The sequence below is a fragment of the Sus scrofa genome, chromosome 15, assembly GCF_054392235.1.
Source record: "Sus scrofa isolate SSC_HxYL_T2T_F1_AM1 chromosome 15, Sscrofa_HxYL_maternal_Yorkshire_Landrace_v2.0, whole genome shotgun sequence".
Taxonomy (NCBI): domain Eukaryota; kingdom Metazoa; phylum Chordata; class Mammalia; order Artiodactyla; family Suidae; genus Sus; species Sus scrofa.
Genome location: NC_139397.1, coordinates 142,770,713 through 142,797,417, shown reverse-complemented (window position 1 = coordinate 142,797,417; position 26,705 = coordinate 142,770,713). Strand labels below are relative to the sequence as shown.

The following is a 26,705-nucleotide window of genomic DNA, read 5'->3' as shown; positions in this document are numbered from 1 at the left end:
CATGTAATTCCCATCAAGCTCTATCCCAAAGAGACTGGACACAGTTCCCTGTGCCATATAGCAGGACCCCATTGGCCATCCATTCTATTGTGTATTTCTCTTTTGATATATTTTATTTACTTCGTATTTATATTGCTTAAAATTATAGTCGATGTACAATATTGTGTAATTTCTATAGCACAGCAAAGTGACCCAGTCATTCACACACACATACAGTCCCTTCCTTTTTTTTTTTTTTTTTTTAATCTTTTTAGGGCCGCACCCATGACATATGGAGGTTCCCAGGCTAGGAGTCAAATCGGAACTGTAGCCACCAGCCTACACATCAGCCACAGCAACTTGGGAGCCGAACCACATCTACACCAACACCAGAGACAACGCCAGATCCTTAACCCACTGAGCAAGGCCAGGGATCGAACCTGCGTCCTCATGGATATCAGTCAGTCAATTTTCCTGAGAAGTTTTCAAGCCTAAATTAATCTTGATGTCTCGGAAGGCAATGACGGATTGGAGGTCTCATCTGTGCTTTGGGTCAGTGCCACACTAGGAACCAGGCCTCCCAGCTACTCCACTTGGTCTCAGCTAAACTCCGTCTTCCAATTCTTCACCTTTTCATTTATTTTTTAAGCTATTTCTATATTTTCTGCTTCTGTCACATGCTCTCTTACTTCCCTCTTTAGCCTCCAGGATCCTCTGCAAGCATTTCTCAAAGGGTCTAAGAAATGGGCTTTGAATCTGTGCTTACCCGTATCAAGTTCCTAGAAAAGGAACCGGGTGGGCCTCCGCTGAAGGGTGAGAGGAGGAGTCCCCGAGGGTGTCCTGGAAAAAGTGTTGGTAGGGAAACGGGAGACGCCTCCAGCCCTGCCCAGACGCAGAGGGGACATCCAGGCAAGTCTTCGTTTCTGCAGGCCCTGCCTGGTTCACGTGCCAGGGACGGCTGGGGCACAAGGTGACTGCCAGGGTCCCCGCCATGACTCTGGAGTTTGATGACTAGGAGGACGGCCTGCCTCCTCCAGGAGAGCTACCATCCTTGAGCAAGGAGGTTACCTTCCCTCGGCCTTAGTTTCCTTATCTCTAAAATGGGGAGAGTAAGCGTCACTCCTTGGCTGGACTACTGAGGGGAAAAGAGGAGCTGAGGTGTGCACAATGCCTGGCTGAGTGTCGGGTGCTCAGTTAATGTCTGAGAAGCATGGATGTTAGAACTTGTCCCCTCTAATATCACTGGGAAGCAGGTGTTAAATGGCTCCTTGTTATTATCATTGACTAAGATGGATTCAAAATAAAATGATCAATGGAGTTCCCTAGTGGCTCAGTGGGTTAAGGATCTGTCATTGCCAGTGCTGTGGCTCGGGCTGCTGCTGTGTCTCGGGTTCAATCCCTGGCCTGGGGACTTGTGCATGCTGCAAGCATGGCCAAAAATTAAAAAAAAAAAAAAAAAAAAAAAAAAAAGAGCAATGACTTCTTAAAAGATAAAGCCCAATTCTGTTTGAGGACCAACTGGCAGTGCTATGTACAAAGCACACAGTCAGGACTTCCTAAAAATGTGCCCTCTAAGAAACAGATACAAAGCCAGTAATTCACAGCCTCCAGGTGGCAGCACCCTCTTGTAATAAGGAGGAACCTTTGGGGCATTGGCAAAGCTGGAGAACCCAGCTGAGACGTTCTTTTCTCCACTGAGTTAAATTGTGCGTCGAACATTTCCAGGCCGGGGGGCAAATGGCCCTGCTCTGATGAACCTGGTATAAAATATTAGTATTTATGAGTCTTGCTTCTGTGTTCTTAGAATCAGAGGTCAGCCCTCAATTTTACTCAAAGAAACAGTGAGCATGCTTCAAAGAACCTCAGGAACAGTGCTCGGTTTAAGAAGATTTAGCTCAATTATAGCACCAGGAGGGAGATCATAAGATTTATTGATTTGTGGTTCTTGATGGAAAAATTTTCCGTTCTCTACCCTTATGTATAATGCAGGAACCGCTGCATCTTCCCTCTAAGGGAGGAGAAGCAATTTCAGCCTCATAAGAATCGCTAAAAAGACTGCCATGGGTTGATGGCCATTTCCCCTATGGTTCGCCATCCCTGTAAATAGAGATGTTTAACTTGCTGGTATTCACAGAATCTGCCGATGGTCTGATGAGACTCTATGCCATTCAGCGAAATTATACTAAAGTGAAGTTGCAGGATGGCATAGCTTTCCTTTAAGTTAGGGACCTAGAGAGGCAATCGCTTTAAAAAAATTTTTTTTTTTTAAGCCAAGAAACCTCTAAGTGAATCACCAGTATTCTCCGGGATTTCCTTTGTCAAATGACAGCGGCAGCTTGGGACTCACATTCTCTTTCAAATGTTACTTTATTAGAATTCCATGAATTATAAAGCTTCCCAAATGCTTTCTCACAAGATCCTGCAAAGTCATTTACTGAGACTAAAAGGGCCTGGGAGAAACCCCAAGTCCAACAATTAGTAAAATATTCTTTGAAAAGGGGAGGTATCCAAGGACAACAAGACGACTTGACTTTCTGTGTCACGGATTATAACGACTGATCCATCCATCCACTCAACTCTTTAAAAAGAGTTTGAAATCCACCTAAAATCTCCTAACTTTCGTAGAGATGGCAGTTTCATTAGGGTTTACCAGAAAGGGACTGGAGAGAGGAAAACTGTTTCCACTCTTCAGCCAATCCGGTCAGCGACAGTGGGGACTTCTTCCTTCTAACACAGAATCTGCAATCCCCAAATGAGCCGCTTTGGAATGGAAATCAACTCCGGTGCCGTTTCCCTGTGGTACTTTTCTCCCTGTTCTAGGTGGTTAATTTGGGGATCTTTAATGGCCACAACTGACTTAAAATCAACAAGCTATATGCCAGTGAGCAACCTGAGTAACCTAAAATATTGGGTCTGCTGTGTCAGGCCTCGTGTTTTTTGGCGATAAAGACAACAAATGGCCCGACCTCTAGAACAAAAAGAGGCAGTCAAGGGGGAGAGGAGGAAGGCTTGCTGAGCAGCTGCTTACACGCTCGCTCGCCCTTAGAAAGCGTACAACTGAATTTTCATGAGCTGAATGTACAGGACCAACATCCAGACCAAAATGCAGAATATTCCCGGTGTTCATAAGCCGCCCCCGTGCCCCCTTCCAGAGGTGGCTCGCTGACTTCTCATGGCAGAGATCCACTCTGTCTATTTTTGCCCCTAAGTGGATTCATACAACACGGACGCTTTGTGAGAAGCTTCATGTTCTATTTTGTGTGTGAGAGTCTCCATTTCACTCTCTGTGGGTTTATTCCACTTATCCTTCCGAGTGGAATTTCCCTGTCTCCTTTACAGAGAGAGGAGTTGAGGCTCGAAGGTTTCAAAGAACCTGCCAAGGCCACGTGGCAGGTAGTGGCTGGGTCAAGAGTCAAAGGCACCCCTTTCTACTTGCTCCGCACCTGAGGTATGTGAGTTGTTTTCCTTAATCCCAACCAGAATCTGTAAACTGGAACAATGCTATTGCTTTAAACAGGATTTGGAGGCAGGATCTGTTTAAAAAGCAGCAGGAAAATTGACCCTCTGCTTTAGATAAGGTTTATTGCAAACAGTAAGGTTTTCTGGATCACAGCGTATCTGGAATTAGGATTTCCTTGGACAAGGTTTTAGAGATGGGCCCACAGACATGCAAAAGTCAGCCTTGGTAATTAATTATATCACGTATTTTTCAAAACAGAGACAGCTTATAACTTCTTACAGAAATCATTTTCAATGGGCTGCAGGAGCAGCAAGGAGAGAGGTTTAGGAAGAATCTATCTCCCATTAGGAATCACTGTAACAGGAAGCATGTATTTCTTTACACAAATGGATGTAGATTTTAATACTAAAGGGATTTTCCATTTTTTAAATAAATCTGTCTTAACTCCTTTCACAATTCTGTCACCACCTTAACACTTTATCGAGAGGGATTTTAATGAGATTAGGGATGATTTTCATGTATGCATTCAATGGCCTTAGGATGTTTCAGTTTTTCTGTGATGCTCTGTGGTCAGCAGTCCTGAGGTGCCTCGATGGTGTTTACCCAATCACATCGGCTGATTCTGGAAACTGAAGTGAGGTTGACATCTCCAAGAATATCCTCCCCAGTTCCATATCCTTTGGGACTGTAACTTTTTTTTTTTTTTTTAATTCAAAATCACCTAGTGATAGCCACTAGACAGACATAGGAAAACTTTTGGAAAACTAGACGCTGGGCTCCCTTTGTTTCCATATTCTCATTGCCTGGTACCCAAAAGACCCTATGTGCCTAGTTGGGATGACAGAGAGAAATCAGAGATGTGAGAACATTTTTCTTTTTCTTTTCCTTTTTCTTTTTATGGCCACACCTGTGGCATATGGAAATTCCTGGGCTAGGGGTCAAATCAGAGTTGCCGCTGCCAGCCTGCACCACAGCCACAGCCACACAGATCTGAGCCACATCTGTGACCTACATCACAGCTTGCAGCAACACTGGATCCATAACCCACTGAGCAAGGCCAGGGATCGAACCCACATCCTCTGGATACTAGCCGGGTTCTTAACCCACTGAGCACGATGAAAACAAGTCTCCATGTGATCATGGACTTTTCTCTGAGTAAATGGTAACTTAATTATTTTTGAAAAGGACAGGGAATGGGTAAGGGACTGTTTAACTAAAATAAATATTTAAACTATAATAAATTGAGCTAAAAAAGATACAGACTTGCCTCCTCCTGAGTCAGGTTGGGTTCAGGCCCTGCTGCTTGCCACTTGCTGTGGCATCATCATAGAAGAACAGCTGTGGCTTTATATTCTCCCCTAGCTGGCCCTCAGCAGCCAACCATGCCCTAGGAGCAGTTTCCACAGAATAACAACCAAATGGCCAACAAAGGCAGGAGTCACAGCCCGGGTCCCTGCCCTTCAGTAGCCCTAATGAAAGAGATTTAGGCAAATCCAGATGGTCTTGGAGATTCAGTAAATGGGACAGTTGTCCAGTTTGCTGCAGTGATTCTTTTTGGGTTGGTTTTGTTGTTGTTGTTTTGTTTTTGGCAGAACCCACTGTATATGGAAGTCCCCAGGGCCAGAGATCAAACCTGGGCCACAGCAGTGACAACACCAGATCCTTAACCTGCTGAGCCACCAGAGAACTCCAGCCGCAGTGATTCTTAAACTTTCCTGTGCATAATGATGGAGAATTTGTTAAAAATGCAGGTTCACGGAGTTCCCGTCGTGGCTCAGTGGTTAATGAATCCGACTAGGAACGCTGAGGTTTCGGGTTCGATCCCTGACCTTGCTCAGTGGGTTAAGGATCCAGCGTTGCCGTGAGCTGCAGTGTAGCTTGCAGATGTGGCTGGGATCCTGTGTTGCTGTGGCTCTGGCATAGGCCGGTGGCTATCGCTCGGATTCCACTCCTAGCCTGGGAACCTTCGTATGCTGCAGGAGCGGCCCTAGAAAAGGCAAAAAGACAAAAAAAAAAATTAAAAATAAAAAAAATTTTTAAAAAAATGCAGGTTTACTAGATCCTACTACCAGAGATTCTTTTGCATTAAGTGGTCAGAGCCCAGGAAGCTGTATTTTAATGAGCACCGCCCAGGCGTTTCTGATGCAGATAATATATCAAATCATCAGGAGTTACTGTGGAAAAAGAGCACACTTACTAGATATGGGTTTGCATCTCTACCAGGACTTTGGACAAGTCGCTTCTCTTCCCTGGGCCTGAGGCTCCTCAATTGTACAATGAGGGGGCTGGAGAAGACATTTTCAACCTCCGCAGAGAGGTGCAAGATGCCATGGCTGTTTGGTCCCTGTGAAACATCAGGGTCCACTGGCCTAAGCGGGCAGAGGGCAGGTGGGCCACACCTGCCTCCTCTACCACCTACGGTCTGATCAGTCCTCTGCCCCGGGTATGCCGGCCCTTCCGGCCAGCCTGGCTGTGACTTCCAACAGCTGGGCTGAGAACTGGCCACGCGGTTGTCCTTGGCAACTTCTGCTACCTCATGTGGTTTAATTCAGGCCACCCTGCCCACTCCCCCTCACGTTTTTAAAATAAACTTTCTACTGTGTAATAATTTGAGATTTACAGAAAAGTTACAAAGAGAATACAGCCGGATACCTTACACTATCATGATCCAGTTGTCAAAACCAACCAGGTACAGACAGGTATATTACTATTCACTAAATTCCAGACTTTGCTTGAAGCTCACTGGTGTTTCCACTCACTTCCTTTTCTGTTCTAGGATCCAACAGTCCATTTAGCTGTCAGCCTTCCTTAGTCCCTTCTGGCCTGTGGTACTTTCACAGTCTTTTCTTATTTCCCATAACCTTGACAATTTTGAGACGTACCAGCCTGCAACGTGTTCCCCAATTTGGTTTGTCTGATGTTTCTCCTCCTCGTTAGACTGGAGTTAAGGTTTTGGGGAGAAGACCAGAGCGGGACGTGCCCTTCCTGTCATGTCACGCGATCACAGGACTTATCACCCGAGAAATAACCTTGAGCACTGGGTTAAGGAGTGTTTGCCAGGTTCTTCCACTTTACAAAGACTATTTTGATGTGTTCCCAGGGAATAAAGCTTTGACTCTATCACCAAGAGGTACCAGGATAAACTAACTGGAAGAGACAGGAGTGGGCACCTCAAGGAGGCTTGGTCACTTTCCCGGTTTGCAGGTGAGCGGGATATGGTGGGGTCATCCTTGACCTTGGCTGGTTCAGGTCCCTGAATTCCAGGTGACTCTGAATTCCAGGTGGTTCTCTGATGTTGGTGTATCAATCACCAGGAGAGCTGTCTGAGAGTTTCCGACTCAGCAGGCTTGGCCTGGAGCCTAGGCCACTGTATTTTAATGAACTCCCCGGTGATTCTGAGCTATCCCAGCCTTTAGAATCCCTGAACTACAGCTCAGATTTGTCTTTCAACTGAAAGCATCCACTCTGGGTTTCACTCCAGTCCTCCCACTTGCCAGCAGGTGGAGCCAGAGGCCCATGGCTCTGAATCGGCTGAAGAAAAACTAGGACAAATTCCAGTCAACAAAGCATTCCGCATTGTAAGCAGAATTAGGGTTATTTTGAAACAGATGGGCTCTACAGAAGCTGCTGCACTGAATATTATGGAGTTGTTTATTGTCTAGATGGTCTGAAACCCGGGGATTATTTGCCAGCATCTAGCAGTTTCTGTGTCATATCAGATTTCTTCCAGAGCAGAGAGGCCCTGGGGGAGATACAGATGCGGTGGTAGATACGGATGCGGATAGAGAGCTTTTCACCAGCTCTGAGCTCAGAATTTTCTCTGGCTATGGTGCATGCTGCCTGGCGTAGCTGAGCGCTTCTTACTGGAATGATCTGTATCGCTCGAACTCCAAACGAGAAGAGATAAACAGATACAATCTGTGATAAGACCACAACTCATCCTGGATGCAGTAATACTAAAAATGACTTGCTTTAAACCGAATCAAAGTAGTCTGTTCCCTGCCTTACATTTTCACCTGACACCCCCCCACCCCCGACACCCAATCCTCTTTCTTTCTGCCCCTCTCCTGGTCCTACCCCAGAAGACGTGGCGGGTGGGCGGGGGTGGGAAGCAGGATCCAGGAGGGCATCGAACGCTGGTCTGGACTGGGCCCCAGTTAGTGGTTCAAAGTGTGGAGGCGTATTAGTGAGTACTCTGTGAGGCCATAATCTGCAAAGGTCGCCAGCACCAGTGGTTCCTCCCCAGAGACTGTTTTTAATTCCTGAGCCTATGACCGCAGACACCTCGCTGCTGCTGTCCTGGGCGGCCTGGGATGGGAGAAGCCACAAAGGCATCTTTGGAGCCGGCAGCTTGGTACTTGGTGGTTCAGCAGGTTCCGCCTGGGCCGGCAGCTCCCTCCTTCCGCGGGCGAGAACAGTACCCCCTCTCTCACGCTGGGCAGGTCCTGCTCTCAGAAACATCCCTGACACCCTTGCTCTTTGGCCAGATTCTCAGATGCCCTGTGCAGACAGAGGCAGAGAGAAGCACCGCAGGTGACATCTGGATCTGTCCTGTGTTTTCTCCACTCGCTCCCACTTGAGTTTCACATCAGAAACAGCCCGATTTCCGGCTCTTGAAGCAAAGGCCCAAAGGTAATGTTTCTGTGAATTTTTATAATCATAGAGCATTTGGAATTAGCCAGTGTTTCCCTCAGAAACCTCCACCTCCTAAAAATACCTTTTAACATTAAACAAACAAAAACCCCAGTAAATATCATGCTAGAAAATCAAAGAATAAGGGGGAAAAGACAGAGGGCCAGGAGGAGAACTTTGGGAAGGGACAAAGAAACTTACATGGGGAGCTGCTGCCAATAACAAGCGTAACATAAACGGGGGGAATGGGTGACAGGAGGCTTCAGAATACCATTCAGTCTATTTGTTTCCTCTTCCAAATGCTCGAGGTCTGTCTGGGCTCTGGATTCCAAGCCATTAGAGAACTTCAGTATCTAGAAATAGGCTAAGAGGTGGTACGCACATCTATGCTGTAAAGACCGTATAAAAATCCAAATTAGTGCTACTTTTCCAATACTGTCAGCCTGAATGGGGCCTACCTACATGTTGAGAGACACCGCTATCAACACGTAATTATAAAAACCATCCCTGACCCAGGAAACTGTCCCTGAGATGCTGAGCAGCCAAGAAGGACATCGTGATTCGAAGCTCTCACAAAAGCTGGAAGCCACCGGTAGGCTTCTCTCACAGGTGTAAACAGAGGAAGATAAACTGTTGTGAGAAAAGCCTGCAACAAGGGGGCATCACAGCTGGCTTTCCAGGTGCCCCGTGGCAGGGCCGGGGTGGAGGATGGGGAGGGCATCGGAGAAGCAGCCTAACCCTGCGAGGACACAGAGCAATGCCAGGGCCTAGGCCAGATGCACTTGCTGGGGTGAAAAAAAAAATGAAAAGGCTGGAGGGAGAGGGAGGGGGCAGGAGAGAGAGACAGAATGCAACTGGAAGAGGAATGATAACCACATCAACAGAAGGAGCCCGATGGATTTGGAATGGTGGGTGGGCTCCTCGGCCAAGGCCCAGGTAACGTGGGAGGTGAGAAGGACAGGCCTCTGGCTCTCCGTAAGGATGAGGTCTGGGAGACACGTGGCCGTGAGGGTCATGCGGAGAAACACACGCGGCCGGGAGCCCTGCTCTCTGCGCGGGGAGCAGAGACTTCTTCACGGGGGCCGTTGCTGGCCTGCAAGTGGGAGAGCTGGGAATTTCTGTGATGCAATAAACCATCCCAGAAACAGGACAGGCATCTTAAAAACATGCTTGTCTTTTGTACTCGATGGTTTTTAACCAAACCCTGAGCTTGACAGCTGTTCCGTGTGTGTTCTTTTAGGTCTGAATGACTCACCCCATCCCCATCAAGCTCTGATCCCTTAAGGGAGGGGAGGCGGGACACGAGTACCCTGTAATGTACACTCCTTGTGAGTGAAACTTCTCCAGCAAACAAGCCTCCCGGCCGCCCAGAGGACGGGGAGCGCCTCATCCTGGATACAGCCCCCCCGACTACCCTAGAATTGCTCAGAGGTGGTTCTAAAACAGCCTGCACTGTGGAGAGAGATTCAGTAATAACCACAACGGCTCATTCTCACATGTCTGCTTGTTGATTTCTAGGAAGATGAACTGAAAGGGAGTCCTGAGAACAAAATCTTTTGGACTTTACATTCCAAGTCAGGAATCTAGAATTAGGCTTACCTTGGATAACTGATGATTTAGATAAGCAGGGAGAAAGAAGGTGTTCTCTGAGGATCTTTGGGGAATATCTAAGTGTGTGCTGGGGCCAGAGAAAAAGCTAGTATCGAAAAGTCTAGCTATAGCTTTAGGAAGGAAGCTTTAAAGATTGTATCAAGTGTGGGAAGGAGATTCTGTGTGAGCTGCACCCGGCGCATCATAAAAAATCAGGCGTTTTCAGAGCAGGGAGGGGGAGGACTTGGGATGGTGGCCTCGATCTACTCATTTCCGAGCTGGGAAACAGAAGCCCAGAGAGGGTGAACGGGTCTCCTGTTTTGCACAGCTAAAGAGGCAGAACCAGAACCAGGTCCCTCCTGCTTGGGTTGTGTCACAGACATCATTGTTTTCTCTTTCAGGGATTTCATCCTGAGGAATCCAAGCCTCCCCTTGGAGTCTGAAGTGGGTATCAACGTTTATAGAAGCCCCCGTGGCCCCCCAGTTCCGGTGGGGAGCTGTCAAAGGGAACAGGCTCTAGTGCTGCACAGATGACCCTGAATGCCGGCTCTGCCCCTTCCTCTGTGCCCTTGAACAAGTCACCAACCCTGGCTTTTCTCATCTGTGTGATGCAGAAACTACCCCGTGGATGTGCTCTGAGTGGCAGGAATTAAAGGACACCAGCGTCTGGCGTGAAGCCATCAGGGGCCAGTGGTTCCTGTTATTATATTAATAACCCCTTCCGGGTTGCCTGCCCCATGAACGTCCCCAGCGGCCATCCAGTGAGTCACACTTGTCCAGATCCTAGCCATGCTGGACAGCGTCCCCTTCCTCAACCCGTCCCCACATCTGTCACTGGAACCTGAACGTTCCCCAGAGTCACCCCACCCTGGCCCTTGCTGTGTCCCCAGCCCTGCCTGAGCCTCCAGAGCCTGGACTGGAGTCCGGGCTCCTGAATGGCACCCTGCCTTCACTCCCGCTGTCCCAACCAGCCATTCCCCACAGGGAGGCTGGAGAGCTTTCCAAAAACACACATCTCATCAACTTTATCCTGGGCCCGAAGCTCTCCAGGAGTTTCCTTCTATCCAAGAACAAAGATCCGACTTGGTACCCAGCCAACTCCCGGGTGATCCAGCTCTCAGCTCAAACACCCGACCCCCTCTGCCCTACGCTCTCCCAAGGCCATGTCCCCTCTCTTCAAAGCACAAGAAGCCACAGTTAGGAATTACAAGGACACCCATGATCCCAGGCACCCTGCTTAGCGGTAAGCCCCTGGGGGGAGGACAGAGAGGCCCTGTGTTCTCGTTCTCCTCTCAGGGGTGAATAAATAAGCTGACCAGCAGGAATGGAAGGGACGGGGCGAGGGAGGTGCAGAGGAATCACTGCTCCCCTCCTTTTCAGATGGCCAGACTGAGAATCACAGAAGACGTGTCACTCAGGTCTGGATCCCAGGGGCCGGGTCCAAGCCAGTGCTCCTCACACTCCCCAGTGCTGCGCTGGAGACCACGCCCACACCCCCTCCTCTGGTTCTGGAGACCACGCCCCCCTCTGGAGACCACGCCCACATCCCTTCCCACCCCCACCTTTCCTCTGCTTAGCCAGGAGCTCGGCAAAAAAAACACAAATGAGTGGCCCTTTTTAAAAAAATAGGAGGCAATAAGGGTACGTGTGGGGTGGGGGTGGGATGGGGACCTGTAACTGCTACGTGGGAAAAGGAAAAAATTGCAAGTTAACACGGTGGGGAGGGATTTTGAGTTTAAAAAAAAAAAAAAGTAGTTACTGTCTTGGTGCAGCAGAAATGAATCCGACTAGGATCCATGAGGATGCAGGTTCAATACCCGGCCTCGCTCAGTGGGTTAAGGATCCGGCATTGCCATGAGCTGTGGTGTAGGTCGCAGATGGGGCTCAGATGTGGCGTTGTTGTGGCTCTGGCATAGGCCAGCAGCTGTAGCTCGGATTGGACCCCTAGCCCGGGAACCTCCATATGTGCGGGTGGGGCCCTAAAAAGGCAAAAGACCAAAAAAAAAAAAAAAAAAAAAACCCCATGAAAATTCAGGCACGAGATTTGTTGCTATTTAGATCACGTATAACAATGTTTCCAGAATTGTCTCCATGGACCTGAAGGTTGTAGATTAAGGGCAATGGACTTGACCAAAGGCTTAGACTTGTTTTCCAACAGAGACACTCTTAGGGAAGAAAAAACAAGGGCAGTCAAAGCCCCAGCGAGGATGCTACCCAAGACAGCGGATTGGATCTAAATGGAACATACTTCCATGAGTCATTTGTAGCTTTAAATACTATAGAAAAAAGAATTTATAAAACATGTCCAAACAGCCTCCCTTTGATGTGGCGAGCTCTTTTCAAACCACATTGTTCAAATTTATGCTAAAATGCAAACCCTTCATGTTTACAGTGGTGCTCTTGGAGGAATGTAATATAAAAGTACAATGGCTACATTTCAAAGACAAGACTCATAACCTCAGAACAATGGGGCATTCCCAGCGCGAATTTATGAGCGGTTCAACCTCAAAAGGTTTCCTCAATTAGCAGTGAAGGTTCTTGACATATTTGCAGCCTGATATAGGGGCTGCTTTTTATATAATTGGGGGTGTACTGCTTTTATTGTAACTTCTCCTTACTTTTATTGACCTGGGACAACAACTATTGTGTTTCTCTCTGGGCAGCGTTTGATCCTGCTAATTATGCTGTGGGGCCCGGACGGCATTTCATGGTTTACCATTGCTCCTGGGGCGCACTACAAATTATACATAATGCATCACATTGTAATTGCTGCATTGTGAACTTGGCTTGCCTTTCCAACATAAAAGTAGTTTTAGTATTAAAAAAAAAAAAAAAAAAAAAAAACAACAACCATAAGGGATTCTTTCGGATTATAAACATCTGAGGACATAACATTCTCATGAATTCCAGCGGCTATTTTGGACACACAGGGGGCAGTAAGGCTAAAAGCAAAGCAAATATATTTCATATTAATGTTTACAGAGAAAAAGAGGAGGCAGCCATGAAGGCAAGACTGTCTTGAATACAAAACAAAAGGAGCTGAAACCAGAGATGCAAGTTCTGCCTTGCTGGGCCTCAAAGTCCTCATTTTGAAAACAAAGGCACAGAACAAAATGACCCCAAAGGTCCCTTTTCCTTGAAGATAGGTGCCTCAGGAGAGTGGTGGCTTGTTTTCTGAGTCTAATGTGTCAGGCCGGTCTTGTTGCAGCGCTAAGAATCTATGTCTTATACCAAACACATGCCCTCTTAGCACTGCCCTGTTGGCTTGGGGCCTCTTAGCAAAAGATGATGCCTCTTTAAAGGGCAGAGGGGGTAGAATAAATCAAGCGCAAGTTTTATATATGCACCAAGTGCAAAAAAAAAAATTTCACAAGAACTGCATTGTGCTCAGCCCAGGCCAGAAGTCCTTGCTCCAAATGCCCACAGCAGGCTGGTCACAGGACTTCCTGCAGGTCTAGAAGCACCGCCCAAGGCCCCAGGTGACCACTCCCAACCCCTCCACCCACAACAAGACAGAGACCTGATACCTGAATTCAGATTGGTTTCTTTTCACTTCCCCCCAGGGAAAGGACGGTTCTGGAGGAGCTAAGGTGGAAGCTAAAGCAATGGAAGCAAGTCTTGCTGTGCACCTAGGAAATCATGGACCGGGCACCCTCGGTCTTTCTGTCTAGTGGAGTTTGGGGAATGGCTGCAGCATCCAGATAACCGCACGGTGCAGGCTGAGGCCCCCAGCACGATGGACAGTCGCTCTGCACCTGAGCAGGTGCCGCCTGAAACCGCACTTGGGTTTACCTTGAGGACACAGAGCAGACCGTGCTGTTACACTTTCACTGTGTCCCTGGTGCCAAAGACTCGGGGCCTTCATTCCTGCTCCTGTCCACACTGCATCCCGGCTCCAAATGAGATCAAGCCATGGGACCAGACAGTTACCGCTCTGCCAACAGGCCCAGGAGTTCAGAGCATCAGCAGTGCACCTGCTCCGGCAAGGCTTCAAGCCACAGGGTCACCCTGATGCTCAGGCGGCCACAGGGAACTGTCAGACGTGCTCAGGCAGCACATAAGCAGACTGGTACAGCTGTGGCTTGTCTTTGAACGTGCGGCTGGTAGGCAGTGAACCTTCCAACAAAGAATTCTGGGTCCCTCGGATGACTTCTCCTCCCTCTGGGTTCAAGAGCGAGCAAATGCCCAGCTAATTTCAAAGCAAAATTAAAGGCCTACACTGACAGCAAAGTGTGCTTAGAACTTTGAGCGTTCGGCACAGGAAGGTCAGAATCCTAACAATTAAACCGTCACACCCAGTGCCACATAAAAGGCATCCTGGATGAGAAACACACTGGCCATCTATCAAGACCGTGGAAAGGCTTCGAGGCATCAGGGCCCTCCTCGCCTTGGACCCTCAAGTCCGCAGTGGGCGAGAAAGCCATTCTGCTACCAACTAGCCCATGGGGACAAAAGGGGGCTCTCGGGGTGGGCAGCTAGGTGGGTACACGGTCAGCATTACAATCTTAGGTCGGAATACTCCTGTTTACTGGTCCTAGAGTTGCTCTAAGGTACACGGACGTGCTGCCGAGGAGATGTGATCAGCTGTGATTTTGTCAGGGAATGGAGCAGGTCAGGCTCTTCTCTGGTTAACACTCTTTAAAAGACAGTAATAGCAGTGAGAAGAAAAGGCCTGGCCTTTCCAAGGATGACCATCTCTAGCACTTTTCGCCTTGCTAATTTTCAGTTAAATTTACCTTCTTTGTATTTATTTCTTTTTTGCCTTTTTTTTTTTTTTTTTTTTTTTTGTTAATGGCCGCACCTGCAGCTATGGAAGTTCCCAGGCTAGGGGGCGAATCAGAGCTACAGCTGCTGGCCTACACCACAGCCACGGCAACGCGGGATCCGAGCCGTGTCTGCCACCTACACCACAGCTCCAGCTCAGAATGCTGGATCCTTAACCCACTAAGCAAGGCCAGGGGTCGAACCCGCAACTCATGGTTCCTGGTCAGATTTGTTTCTGCTGCGCCACAACGGGAACTCCCAAATTTACCTTCTTTTTAGAAAAGGAAACAAATATAAAATATTGGAAACATCCTTGCTGAAGGGGGCTGGGCAGGGAGAGTGAGAGGTCGTATCTAGGAACTATTTTCAGAAACACTCCCAAGGCGATGGAGCTTTGCTTTAAATAAATAATTACCAATCTTTGAAGGCGGGTAGTTTTGGGTACATGACAAAGCATGAGGAAGCTGAGCAGCAAAGGGAATATGAAAATACCACCTTCCCAACTTGTTAAGATACCAAGGCTTGAGGTCCCCCCACCCTTCAGGCACCCACTTCATGGTCACCAGCATCCCCAGTGCAAAGGAACATCTCACACAAATTTCCTGAGTAATTATTTCTTAAATTGATGCCAGGCAAATCTTGTTCTTTCTCTGGGGAGGATATACTTTGGGATTCCTGCCACAAATTAAATGGTCTAAATGAGTTTAGAGAAAGATCATTTAAAGGCAATCAAACACACACACACACACACACACACACACACACACACACACACGAAAAAGGAAATGCTAAAAATGAACAAGAGTGCCCAGGCTGGAGGTCCAGGTCAGAAGCCCGTGAAGAAGCCCATTGCCAGAGGAATAACACAAACTCAAGAAGGGTTCTTCATCTCTCTATTCTGAGGTCGAGGTGCACCAAGAGATTTCAAAAGAAATACAGAAAAAAAAAAAATATAGCAGTGGAGAAACTGAAGCTTTACATCCCCAATTTTTATGTTACAGGCATTCTTCTCCTAACTTTAGTTTAGAAACAGAGAGCTTCAGGCTTTTGAATGCACAAGGTCACTTGAACACACAACCAAATCCAACCAAAAACATAAAAATAAAAACCACAGCCACTTCAAATACACCTCCAGCGTGGGCCTGATGGAGTGTCTCTGCTCCGGGACGAGTCTGCCCTGTCACGGTGGTATTCCCAGGGCAAGTGGCCAGTGAGTACTGGTGGAGTGACTGAATCCCAAGCAATTTTCATGGATGGAGAGTAATGTCCACCATTTCCAACTCCTGCCTCGACCCATAAACTCAGCCCATCATCAAGGGGTCCTGGAGCCATCAAATGAGATCTATCACAGCCTCTAGAAGCCTGGGGGTCCAGATAAGCTGAAGCAATTGCCCCTGGTGTCCCTTTACCTAAGGAAAGTGAGGATCCACTTTTCTAGGGCTGAGGAAGGGAAGGAAGGCTCTTCCCTTTACATAATAATCCTTCTCTCTCTCCCCTCTTCTGCAGTCCCTTGGTCATTTCGTAAGAAAGGGGCTCTCTCTAGCTTTCTGTTCAATGGGTCACCTGCTATTAAATCCTAGAACTGTGAAGAGAGACTGTGAAGATAGATTTGGAAAAGTCACGGCTCATGAAAACACAGATATCACATGAGAAATATGAGCCAACCCTCAGAATGTTAAACAAAACAACCCCCAAAAAACAATGCAGGCAAGAATAAGAACAAAAACAGAAAAAACCAAAAACCAACTTCTTTGGTTTTGTCAAGAAACTTATTAGAGGGTTTGAATATTATTAATAGTCACTTGCAAGACAAAGGAAATAAACTACACCAATTAAACAGAGAAAAGAGTTAACTATCACCCTAAAGTGGCAACCCCTTCATAAGAGCTACCGAAAATCAAATAACTTGTAGTCTGTTCTTTCTCGAGCATTAGAGAAAGACAAGGACCACTCTTTTTTTTTTGGTCTTTTTAGGGCTGCACCTGCAGCATATGGAAGTTCCCAGGCTAGGGGTTGAATCGGAGCAGCAGCTGCTGGCCACAGCCACAGCCACAGCCACTGCAACTCGGGATCCGAGCTGCATCTTTGACCTACACTGCCAGATCCTTAACCCATTAAGTGAGGCCAGGGATCAAACCCACGTTCTCATGGATACTAGTCAGGTTCCTTACCATTGAGCCACAAGGAGCCCTCCAAGGACAACATTCTGAATACATGGGATGGGGGACCACGTGATGACCACGTAAAATAAATAAGCCATCAAGAGCTTAAATGGGCTTTGACACCAGACGTTACCTCTCACTATTCACTCATCTGTTCAGGCATTCACTCCTCTCACTAGTTGGTCATTTGTCCAACACATACTTATTAAGTGCTTTCCTGGGGGGACTCTGTGGTGTTGGGGACATAAGAGAGTAGGCGGATGGCTTTCTCCTCTGTAGGAACAAGGCTCAAGGACTAAGCCTGTGAAAACGTCTGAGATTGCACTATTAATTGGTTCCCTAAGTGAAACAGAAACTATAAAACTGAAAAGTAATGTTTAATTAAATGCCTATGAAATGCACCATACCGATCATTTTTGTCTCAGCTGCTACATATGATATATATATTTATAGTCATTCACTTAAATATATATTTACATACCATGGATGTCACGTTTTACCATATTTGAAATGATACAGGGTAGGGGGATGGAGCTTCCAAAAGTAAAAGCCACACAGGTCCTCAAACATCCCCACGGGAAGGACAGAGTGCCTCTGCTCTCCTGGAGTTTACGGTGTAGTGTAGACAGAGCCACCAGCCGGTAGCCACAATCACCTTGGGAAATAAATATCTAAGGAAGTTACCTCTCTGAGCTTCATTTTCCTCATGAGAAAACAACCAGCCAAAACCAGAAACCAGGGCTTTTGAGGGCAGTTTTGAAGACAAATAACAACAAAGCAAAATAAAAACAAACAAACCAAAACAGGGAGGTATTCCATAAGCTTAGAGAGATGAGAAGTCAAACTTTTAACCCTTACATCTTCGCTCCTCTGGGCAGTTAACGGCTCTTAGCATGTCAGATGCTGCACATGCCGCCTAAATGGGAACCTGTGCTCAGGACAGAGAAAAACCTCTACCACATGCTAGAAATAAGGCTGCTTTGGAGCTTCCATCGTGGCTCAGTGGTTAACGAACCTGACTAGAGTCCATGAGGCTGCAGGTTTGATCCCTGGCCTTGCTCAGTGGGTTAAGGATCCAGTGTTGCTGTGGCTACAGCTCCCATTCCACCCCTAGCCTAGAAACCTCCATATGCCGTGTGTTCAGCCCTAAAAAGAAAACAAAATAAAAATAAATAAGGCTGCTCTGGTTCCCTTCTGCAGCCCACAGATGTTTCTGATGGACAGACACACATAAACCAAGATGCTTCAGCTGCAGATAAAATTTGGTCCGTTTCATGAGACTCTAAAGAAAAAGAGGTTAAAAAAACCCCACCTTATTTTGGTATAAATGAACCCATTTTTCAATTGGCTCAGCCCTCAGCAGACATCACCCCCCATTTGGCCTAAGAATGAGAAAATGTAGACTGGTCCTAAATTCCATTTTACTTCTCTCCTTTGTAGGCATTTCATGAAACACCTTAACTTCCCCGCTGGCATGTTAAGTAGGTAAAAGGGGAGAATGAAGTCAGTTTTGGAAAGAAAAGATCACGTGACATAACAGAGCCCTACATCCTAGGAGGCAAATTGCTTCTATTATTGGTCCTTTTCCTTTTTCCCTCTTCTTCCTCACAGGCACCCTTGTAGGGAGCAGGTGGGAAAGGGCAGGGGCAGGACACCAGCAGGCTAAAAGCAGCCCAGGACACAACACAATAAACTGAAGAAGGATCACAGTTATAAACAACTGCAAATAGAAACTGGCTGCTTCAAATGTGTCAGACCAGACTCTGCTTCTGGCTTCAAAATTCCCTTTGTGTCTCTCCTCAGGATGTGTGTTAGGATGACACACAATGTGTTTAAGTGAAACAAGAAAACAAACCAAGAGAAATTTAGCCTTATGAAGAAAGAACGTCTACTTTAAAATACTTTACAATGACTTCAAACATGAAATCACATTTACAAAATAACATTTTAATGACTCGGGCATAAGTGACTCAGGAACACATGGATTAAATTTCCTTCAAGATGCAAAGGGCTTTAAACGCTAAAGGGAAACTTGCTTGGCAAAATTAGCTTGGTTTGTAGAGCAGAGCTCTGGGGGGGGAAAAAAGAAAAAAAAGGAGTCTGTCAAATGGCACTCACTTTAGTATTCCTTCTCTGGCTCTTTCTTTGATGACCAAGTCAATTGGCTACAATGGCCATTGCCTAAGAAATCTGGAACAACTTTCTTGGAAAGAATTTAACTCTCTTTCCCTATTTAGGCAAAGCATTCAAAAATTTCATAATAAATGACACTCCTTCACCCCTAATATGTCAAGCATCAAAAACAGAGGTCTAAGGTCTACTTCTGTAAAAAATGTTGAGCCATCTTAGGCTCAGAGAGAATGGCTATCACATCTTTGCAACAATCAGGTATGAATCACGGCACGTATTGGAACATTTTTATTTCCTATTAATCCATTTGGAACTAACTTCAAGAGAATGCTACTCACCGTCCCCCCCCCCCCTTAAAGATGTACATTTGAGGGAGTTCCCTGGTGGCACTGTGGGTTCAGGACCTGGTGTTATCACTGCTGTGGCACGGATTTGACCCCTGGCCCAGGAATTTTTGCATGAGGCGGATATAACCAAAACCAAAACCAAAACAAAAAAACCAACACAACACATTTTAGGCAAAACCTCCAACAATTACCTGCCTAGCCTTTTTTTGTTTTTCACCACACAAACTTCACACATGAATATTCCCACCACCAATATTACTATAAAATACCTTGGCATTCATAGTGTTCACTGTTTCCAAAACGCACCCTCAAACGTCATCTCATTCCATTCTGGGGGACAGTCAGGACATGTATTCAACCCATTTATTTTTAGACAAGGAAACGGAGGTTCAGAGAAAGGTCGGATGGCAACAACTAGCCATTCTGCACATGCCAATTGTACTTTCCTGTCTCGGCATCTTTTATGGTTGTCCTGATAATTTTTAATAGGCATATTGTCTAGAACGCTCCCTTTATCCCCACTGGCCAGACTCTCCCGTCCTTTAGGGACTAGAACATATCCCATCTGTTGAGACATGATCCTTGAACACTCATTCTCAAAGCGGGATGGTCTTTTTTATATGCCACCTGGGCTAGGCTACAGTGCTCCTTACCCTGTTGCGTATTCAAAAGGTATGTGGTAGATGTGATTAAGGCCCTAATCAGCTGACTTCAAGGGAGAATATCCTAGTTAATGTGGGTGTGCCTGATTCAATTAACTGAAAAGCCCTAAGAGTAAAGCTGAGGTTTCCTTGAAAAAGAAGAAACTCCACCTATGTACTGAAGCTCCAGCCCATGTCTCAAGAGTTCTAGCCCACCCTTCCCGAATCAGGCCTGCCCTACAGGCTCCAGACTTGTTGGTTTAGTTCCCACAACCCACAAGGAGTCAGGCACTTTTTGTTACTGGATCATGAGGAAACAGCTAGAAAGATGCTCTTGATGTTCACAGGGTAAACATTTGGGATAGTCTGGCTCAAAATACGTGTCACACGGTATATACAGAATTCACTCCTGGGGACCTGGGGCCACCTCACAAAGAGGGGATCCTTTTTCTACATCAGCTTCCAAGGAGGTTCCCAGACCAGCAGCAGAGCATCATCTGGGAACTTGTTAATTAAAAAAAGAAAAAAAAAAAAATCAAAATCATCATACCTCATCCCAGACCCACTAAATCAGGAAATCCAGGGTGGGGCCCAGTTCTAAACACAGGAAACCATTCTGTTTAGTTTGTAAGAGAATCACCTGCAGAGCTTGTTGAAACAGACTGCTGGCTCTCACCCAGGATGCATGGCTCTGTAAATAAATCAAGTAAAACTGAAAATTCAGTTCCTCAGCTGCACTAACCACATTCCAAGTGCTCAGCACATGAGGCTAGCGGCTCATGGTGGACACTGAAGATAAAGATCATGTCCATCACTGCCGAAAGTTCTGTAAGACAGTGAGGCCCCAGAGCTGCTGAGCAGGACCTGGGAGAAACCCTCCAACACAGGAGGGGAACTATAGGCAGGGAAAATAGCTTCCGTTACTAGCCTTGCACTGAAAAGGGACAAGGCCAGATGGCCCAAATCAAGGGCAAATGTTGCTCTGGGATTAGGCTGCTTCTCAACATGGGCAGTTCTCTGGAGTTGAGGACGAGCAGCATCAGGGATTTATTTACTCACTGAATGTCAGCTACGGCGGGGAAGCCCAGCAGTAGTAATGCAGCCTATGTGAGCCATCACGGTCCTTCCTTTTACTCTTTAACAGGGGTAGGGGTGGTGATTAAGAAACCTGAAGCCTCTAGAAGCTCAGGGCTTCAGTTTTAACTACGGTAGGACAAGGAACAAAAACTGGAACAGGCCGTCCACATCCTGAAACGGCTCTGGTCAAGGGCTAACTTCTGCAGGGCCAAGTTCACAGGTCACCTGGCACAAATAAATACTCTTTCCTCCCAGAGAGATTCTGAACTTGGCTTCCAGGACCACCTGCTCGCTTTCTCAGGTTTCCCACGCTGCTTCACTGGTTCCCCCTTCTCGCTCTCGTCTGCGGGTACCTCCTTTTCCCTCCAGCCTCTTAATGGTGGAGGCCCTGGTGCTTAGTTAGGCCTTGATCATCTTCTTCCCCAACCACACTCACTTCCTTGGAGAGTCCTTCCGGTTTCGTGAAGTTAAACGCCCTTTATTCAATGCTGACAACTTCTAAATGTACCTCCAGACCGTTCCTGTCATCTGGCCACACACCTGAACCCCCTACTCCATCCCCCGTGGAGCTCTCCTAAGCCTGTCACTTCCTCCAGGTCCAAGACGGAACTCCTCTTCCCCCTGCCAACCTGCCGCTTCTGCACGTCCAGGGTAATGGAGACAGTCCGGGGCCCTCAGCCCCAAACCTTACTTTCCCTTCACTTCTCTTTCTCTCCCAATCACCACCACCCAGTCAAAGAATCCTTCGTGCTCTGCTTTCAACGCATCCGGAAGCTGACCTCTGGGCACCTCCTCCAGAACTGCCACCCAGCTGGGACCTGAGGCCCTCCTTTGCCTGGAGTCTTGCAACAGGCTCCTAGCTGGTCTTCCTGCTGCTACCCTCTGCCTCTGTCTTCCCATGGCCTGTTCCTCTGTGCCTGTCTTCTTTTCTGCCTCTCATCAGGACACCTGTCATTGGGTTTGGGACCCACCCTAATCAGGATGATATATATATATATATATTTTACGGCTGTACCTGGGGCATGTGGAAGTTTCCAGGCTATGGGATGAATCAGAGCTGCGACTGCTGGCCTACGTCAGAGCCAAGGCAACACCAGATCTGAGCCGCATCTTCTACCTACACCACAGCTTGTGGCAACACCAGATCCTTAACCACTGAGCGAGGCCAGGGATCGAACCGGCATCCTCACCTTCCTGGAGACTATGTTGGGTTCTTAACCCGCGGAGCCACAATGGGAACTCCCAGGATGATCATGACAGTGTTACTTTAATTACACCTGCCAAGACTCTTACTCCAAATACAGTCACATTCTGAGGCTCTGGGTGAACATATCTTTTGGGGGTCAGCATTTAACCCATTATGCTGTCCCACAGACTATCCTCAGCCCTAGTGATCCTTTTAAAAATTGAGTTAAATTATGATACTACTCTGCTCCAAACCCTCTAATGGCTCCCATCTCACTCAGAGAAAAATGGGAGCCCCTCGACTGGCCTAAAAGGCTCCATGTGATCTGGCCTTCTGCTTCTCTGTTCTCACCTCCTACCATCCAGCCATAAATAATAACAGGAGCTCAAGGGGGAGTTGAGACAAATTTTGAGTTTGCATCAAAACCACCTGGTTACTGACAACATCTGAGAGTTAACACTTGACAAGGACCAAGTTGGGGAGCTGGAAAAGTTATTACAAATTCAGGTTTGTACATGCTGCATTTGAGATGTCCTTCGGTCCATTTATATATCATTTCAGCAAGAGATCTGGGCTGAGAAGATAAATTTGAAATATAAATATGAGAAGAAATTAAGTCATTAGGAAAACTGATATTCCAAGGTAGAGGAGGGTGAGCCTGCCAAGGAGACCGAGGAAAGAGGTCAGGGCCGAGCAGGAGTGGGAAAACCAGGAGGGTGGGCATCAGGGAAAAGAGGGAGGGAACGGGTAGGGTTTCAAGGAGTGAAGAGTTATGCTAAGCATATCTGGGAAAGAAAAGGGACTCTAGGCCTTAGCAACACTGGGGTCACTGGGGAACGGTTTCACTAGAGGAGGGGGCAGCAGCTTGACTGAAGAAGGGTAGGCAAGGTTCAGAGTTGATGAAGACGATAAGCAGTTCTTTGGAAAATGTAAACGGAAAGGAAAGGCCGTCCATGAAAGGTGGCTGTGTGACTGGGGTCGAGCTCTCTTTGGGGATGAGGCAGGAGAGAGACGAGTGGAGGTTTAAAGGTTGGTAGGAAGGACCTAGTGGAGACTTAAAGGCTGAAGACAGGAGAGAGGGAGAGAGAGAGAGAGAGTGAGAGAGAGAGAGAGAGAGAAGGATAATCAGCAACAACTCAGGATTTTCCTGAGAAGTGAAGCTGGGTGAGGGGTTAGCTTTTGATAAGAGGAAGGAGGCCCCCCACCCAGTGTCAGGAGCGAGGAGTCAAGTATGGGGGTGGATCAGCTGCGTCTCAAGTTTTCCTGATGGGACACGGAGGGCGTTATCTGTAGGTGGGCCCTGTTTTCTTTACCAAGTCGAGGACAGGTGAGAGGCTGACATTATTGACCAAAGGCTCGGGCTGCTCCACCGTTGGGTCATAGTCTTCAATTTGGCTCAGATGCCAGATGTTGGGTTCAAGGCGCCTAGTGGCTGGGCTCACCCAAGTCTGTGGATTTTTTGTTTGTTTGTTTTTTAATTACTCAAATGAATTTATCACATCTGTAGTTGTATAATGATCATAACAATCTGATTTCACAGGATTTCCATCCCACAGCCCAAGCACATCCCCCCACCCCCCAAACTGTCTCCTCCGGAGACCATAAGTTTTTCAATGTCTGTTAGTCAGCATCTGTTCTGCAAAGAAGTTCAGTCTGTCCTTTTTTCAGATTCCACATGTCAGTGAAAGCATTAGATGTCGGTGTCTCATTGTTTGGCTGACTTCACTTAGCATGACAGTTTCTAGGTCCATCCATGTTGCAAAAAATGCCGGTATTTTGTTCTTTTTAATGGCTGAGTAATATTCCATTGTGTATATGTACCAACTCTTCTGGATCCACTCCTCTCACGATGGACATTTAGGTTGTTTCCATGTTTTGGCTATTGTAAATAGTGCTGCAATGAACACTGGAGTACATGTGTCTTTGCGAGTCATGGTTTTCTCTGGGTAGATGCCCAGGAGTGGGTTTGCCGGATCAAATGGTAGTTCTATGTTTAGTTTTCTGAAGAATCTCCATACTGCTTTCCACAGTGGTTGCACCAATTTACAATCCCACCAACAGTGTACGAGGGTTCCTTTTTCTCCACACCCTCTCCAGCACTTATTGTTTGTAAACTTTTGGATGATGGCCATTCTGGCTGGTGTAAGGTGGTACCTCATCGTGCTTTTGATTTGCATTTCTCTAATAATGAGTGATGTTGAACATCTTTTCATGTGTTTCTCGGCCATCTGTATGTCTTTTTTGGAGAACTGTCTGTTTAGATCTTCTGCCCATTTTTTGATGGGGTTGTTTGTTTTTTTGGTATGGAGCTGCAGAAGTTGTTTATAAATTTTGGAGATTAATCCCTTGTCAGTCGATTCACTTGCAAAGATTTTCTGCCATTCTGTGGGTTGTCTTTTTGTGTTGTTTAGGGTTTCCTTTGCTGTGCACGTCTGTGGATTTTTCCATGTAGGTGGATGAAGGACTTAGCGGCAAGGACATGGAAGGTATTTGTAGGAGAGTGAACTGAAACAAAGGACGGGAAATCTAAGCAGTGAATGGAGGCAAGTAGACAAGAAGGGAAGAATTAACTGGAAAGGGAAAAAAATGCACCCCTGCAACTGAGAACCTGACTCGGATGTCTGGAGCCCAGTGTGCCTAACACAAGAAGCAAAGGAGTTTTCGATACAGCCACCCTACTATCAAGTGCCTCCCTGCTTCCTATCAAAGAGAACCTTGGCATTGAAAAGGTAAGAAGGAGGTACTGAAATTCAAGGACTATCATCCCAAACCTGGATTTCGTACTCTAGAACCACGTTCAAGTGATGTGCTTTATTGGTGTCCTATCCACAAGTTTTACCTGATTCTCTTTTATCTAAACTTACCCTCTGGTGTGGTGGTTCTTCACCACCCTAGGGGACACCTGGCAATATCTGGAGACATTTTTGGCTGTCACAACTGGGAGGAAGGGTGCACTGGCATCTAGGGGCTGGAGCCAGATGCGACTGAACATCCCACAATGCACAGGGCAGACCCACCCAACCCCAAAGGGAATGACCCACCCCCAAATGTCAGCGGTGCTGTAGAACAAACACGCTTAAAAATGATGGCTATTTACAATAGAGGGGGACTCCACTTTGGATCCAAGTGACAAACTGTCTTCACATTTGCTGTATCATAAACATACCAACAGCTGAAATAAAACGACCTTAGTTTTCAGAAAAGCATCAAGCTGTGTTACCCAAAGCCTCGCAGGCGGAGATAGTACGAAAGTGCGTGGATGCACTTCTTCCTCCCTCCCGCCTCCCTTCTTCCTGGCCTGGCTTTCCCATCCTCCCCTGATTGCTCTACAGAAAGGGCTCTGTTCTCTACCAGTTCCCGCAGAGTGAAATATTAAGTTCCAAAGATAATTTGACAAAATTCCTTTACCAGGAGTTAATGTGAAAGTCGGAAGAATTCAGTCAGATGGCCTTTTTGCCCATATAGAGAAATGATGAAAGACTAGACTGTGATTAAATTCTGAGCCGAGTGACATAATTAGCAAATTTATGAATGGGTCTTCTTTTCACAGTTCTACTGTCAGGACTAATTACTTGTATTAATTAGAACTGTCAACACATGAATATGCTTGTTGAAGCCGCTTCCTATGGCAAAATATGAGACTGGTAAACATCAAGACACTTGGAAAGATGGAAAGACTTTCATTTATTAGCAACTCTAAGTGATGCAGAAGCACTGACTGCACAATGAGCCTTGGGGATTGACTGTAAATAGATTCCTAGTTAATGAATTTGCTATTTGTTCTTCTGTGCTTAGGCATTAGTCTTGGTTTGGCCTTTAGAAGAAACATCTAATATATCACTACTTTAGAAGGACTGTAGCAAGGAGCAGGAAAGAATTCCACGAGTTACTGGAAAAGTAGAAAGAGTAGCCAGGGTGGCTGAAGTGAACAGGAGGGAGTTCCTGTCTTTGATTAGTCTGAGACCTGTTATGAAGCAAGTTTTCAGAACCGCTGAAGTAAAAGGGGAAGGACGGATGGGGATTAAGAACCAGAGGTTGAGACCCAGTTTTAACTCTATGTGACCTTGGGCAAGCAGACCCGTTACTCAGCTCCTTGTGCCTTGGTTTCCTCATCTGAAAACCAGGGACAGCAACAGAACTGGTGGAGAGCTGCAGTGAGCCTTAAATGCATCTAAAGGGCTCAGAGCAGTGCCAGGCACAGGGATGTGCCGGGGTTCCTCTTTTCATGATCATCACGTGGGCAGGAGCAGAAACAGAATTTCGAGCTCCTAGAATGAGATCCTTGGAGCAAGATGCAGTGCTTTGCAGTCAGAGTCGAGGTCTGAATCCAGGCCCATTACAATTACTTCTGTTTATTTTTTTTTCCAGAGTCACACCGTGGCACATGGAAGTTCCCAGGCTAGGGGTCGAATCAGAACTGCAGCTGCCGGCCACAGCCAGACCCAAGCTGCGTCTGTGACCTACACCACAGCTCACAGCAATGCTGGATTCTTAACCCACTGAGCAAGAAGGCCAGGGATCAAACCTGTATTCTCACGGATACTAGTTGGGTTCATTACCGCTGAGTCAAACAGGAACTCCTCCATGACAATGACTTTCTAAGCCCCTGCATGCTCTACCTCAGGAGGTCATGTGAAAGGTAAAATTTTTTAAATGCAGGCAATGTGCTTGCTGTGCCTGGTACACAAAAGGGGCTTGCTAAATATTAGTGCTGAAGCATTCTTACGGTGATTATCT

At 46.8% G+C, this 26,705-nt stretch overlaps 1 protein-coding gene across 9 annotated transcripts in view; it reads right to left on the bottom strand.

Annotated features, from left to right (window-relative positions):
• The window catches only part of RHBDD1 (rhomboid domain containing 1), a 181,068-nt gene that overhangs the window by 64,120 nt on the left and 90,243 nt on the right, over nt 1-26,705 (bottom strand). Inside the window, exon 7 of one of the 9 annotated variants that reach the window (XM_021075276.2) lies at nt 24,258-24,473. The exons of the other annotated variants lie outside the window; for them this stretch is intronic. Coding sequence (XP_020930935.2) covers nt 24,376-24,473 — 98 coding nt within the window. The 3' untranslated portion in view covers nt 24,258-24,375. Of the gene's footprint in view, nt 1-24,257; nt 24,474-26,705 lie in introns of those variants that run through there. 9 annotated transcript variants of the gene reach the window in all.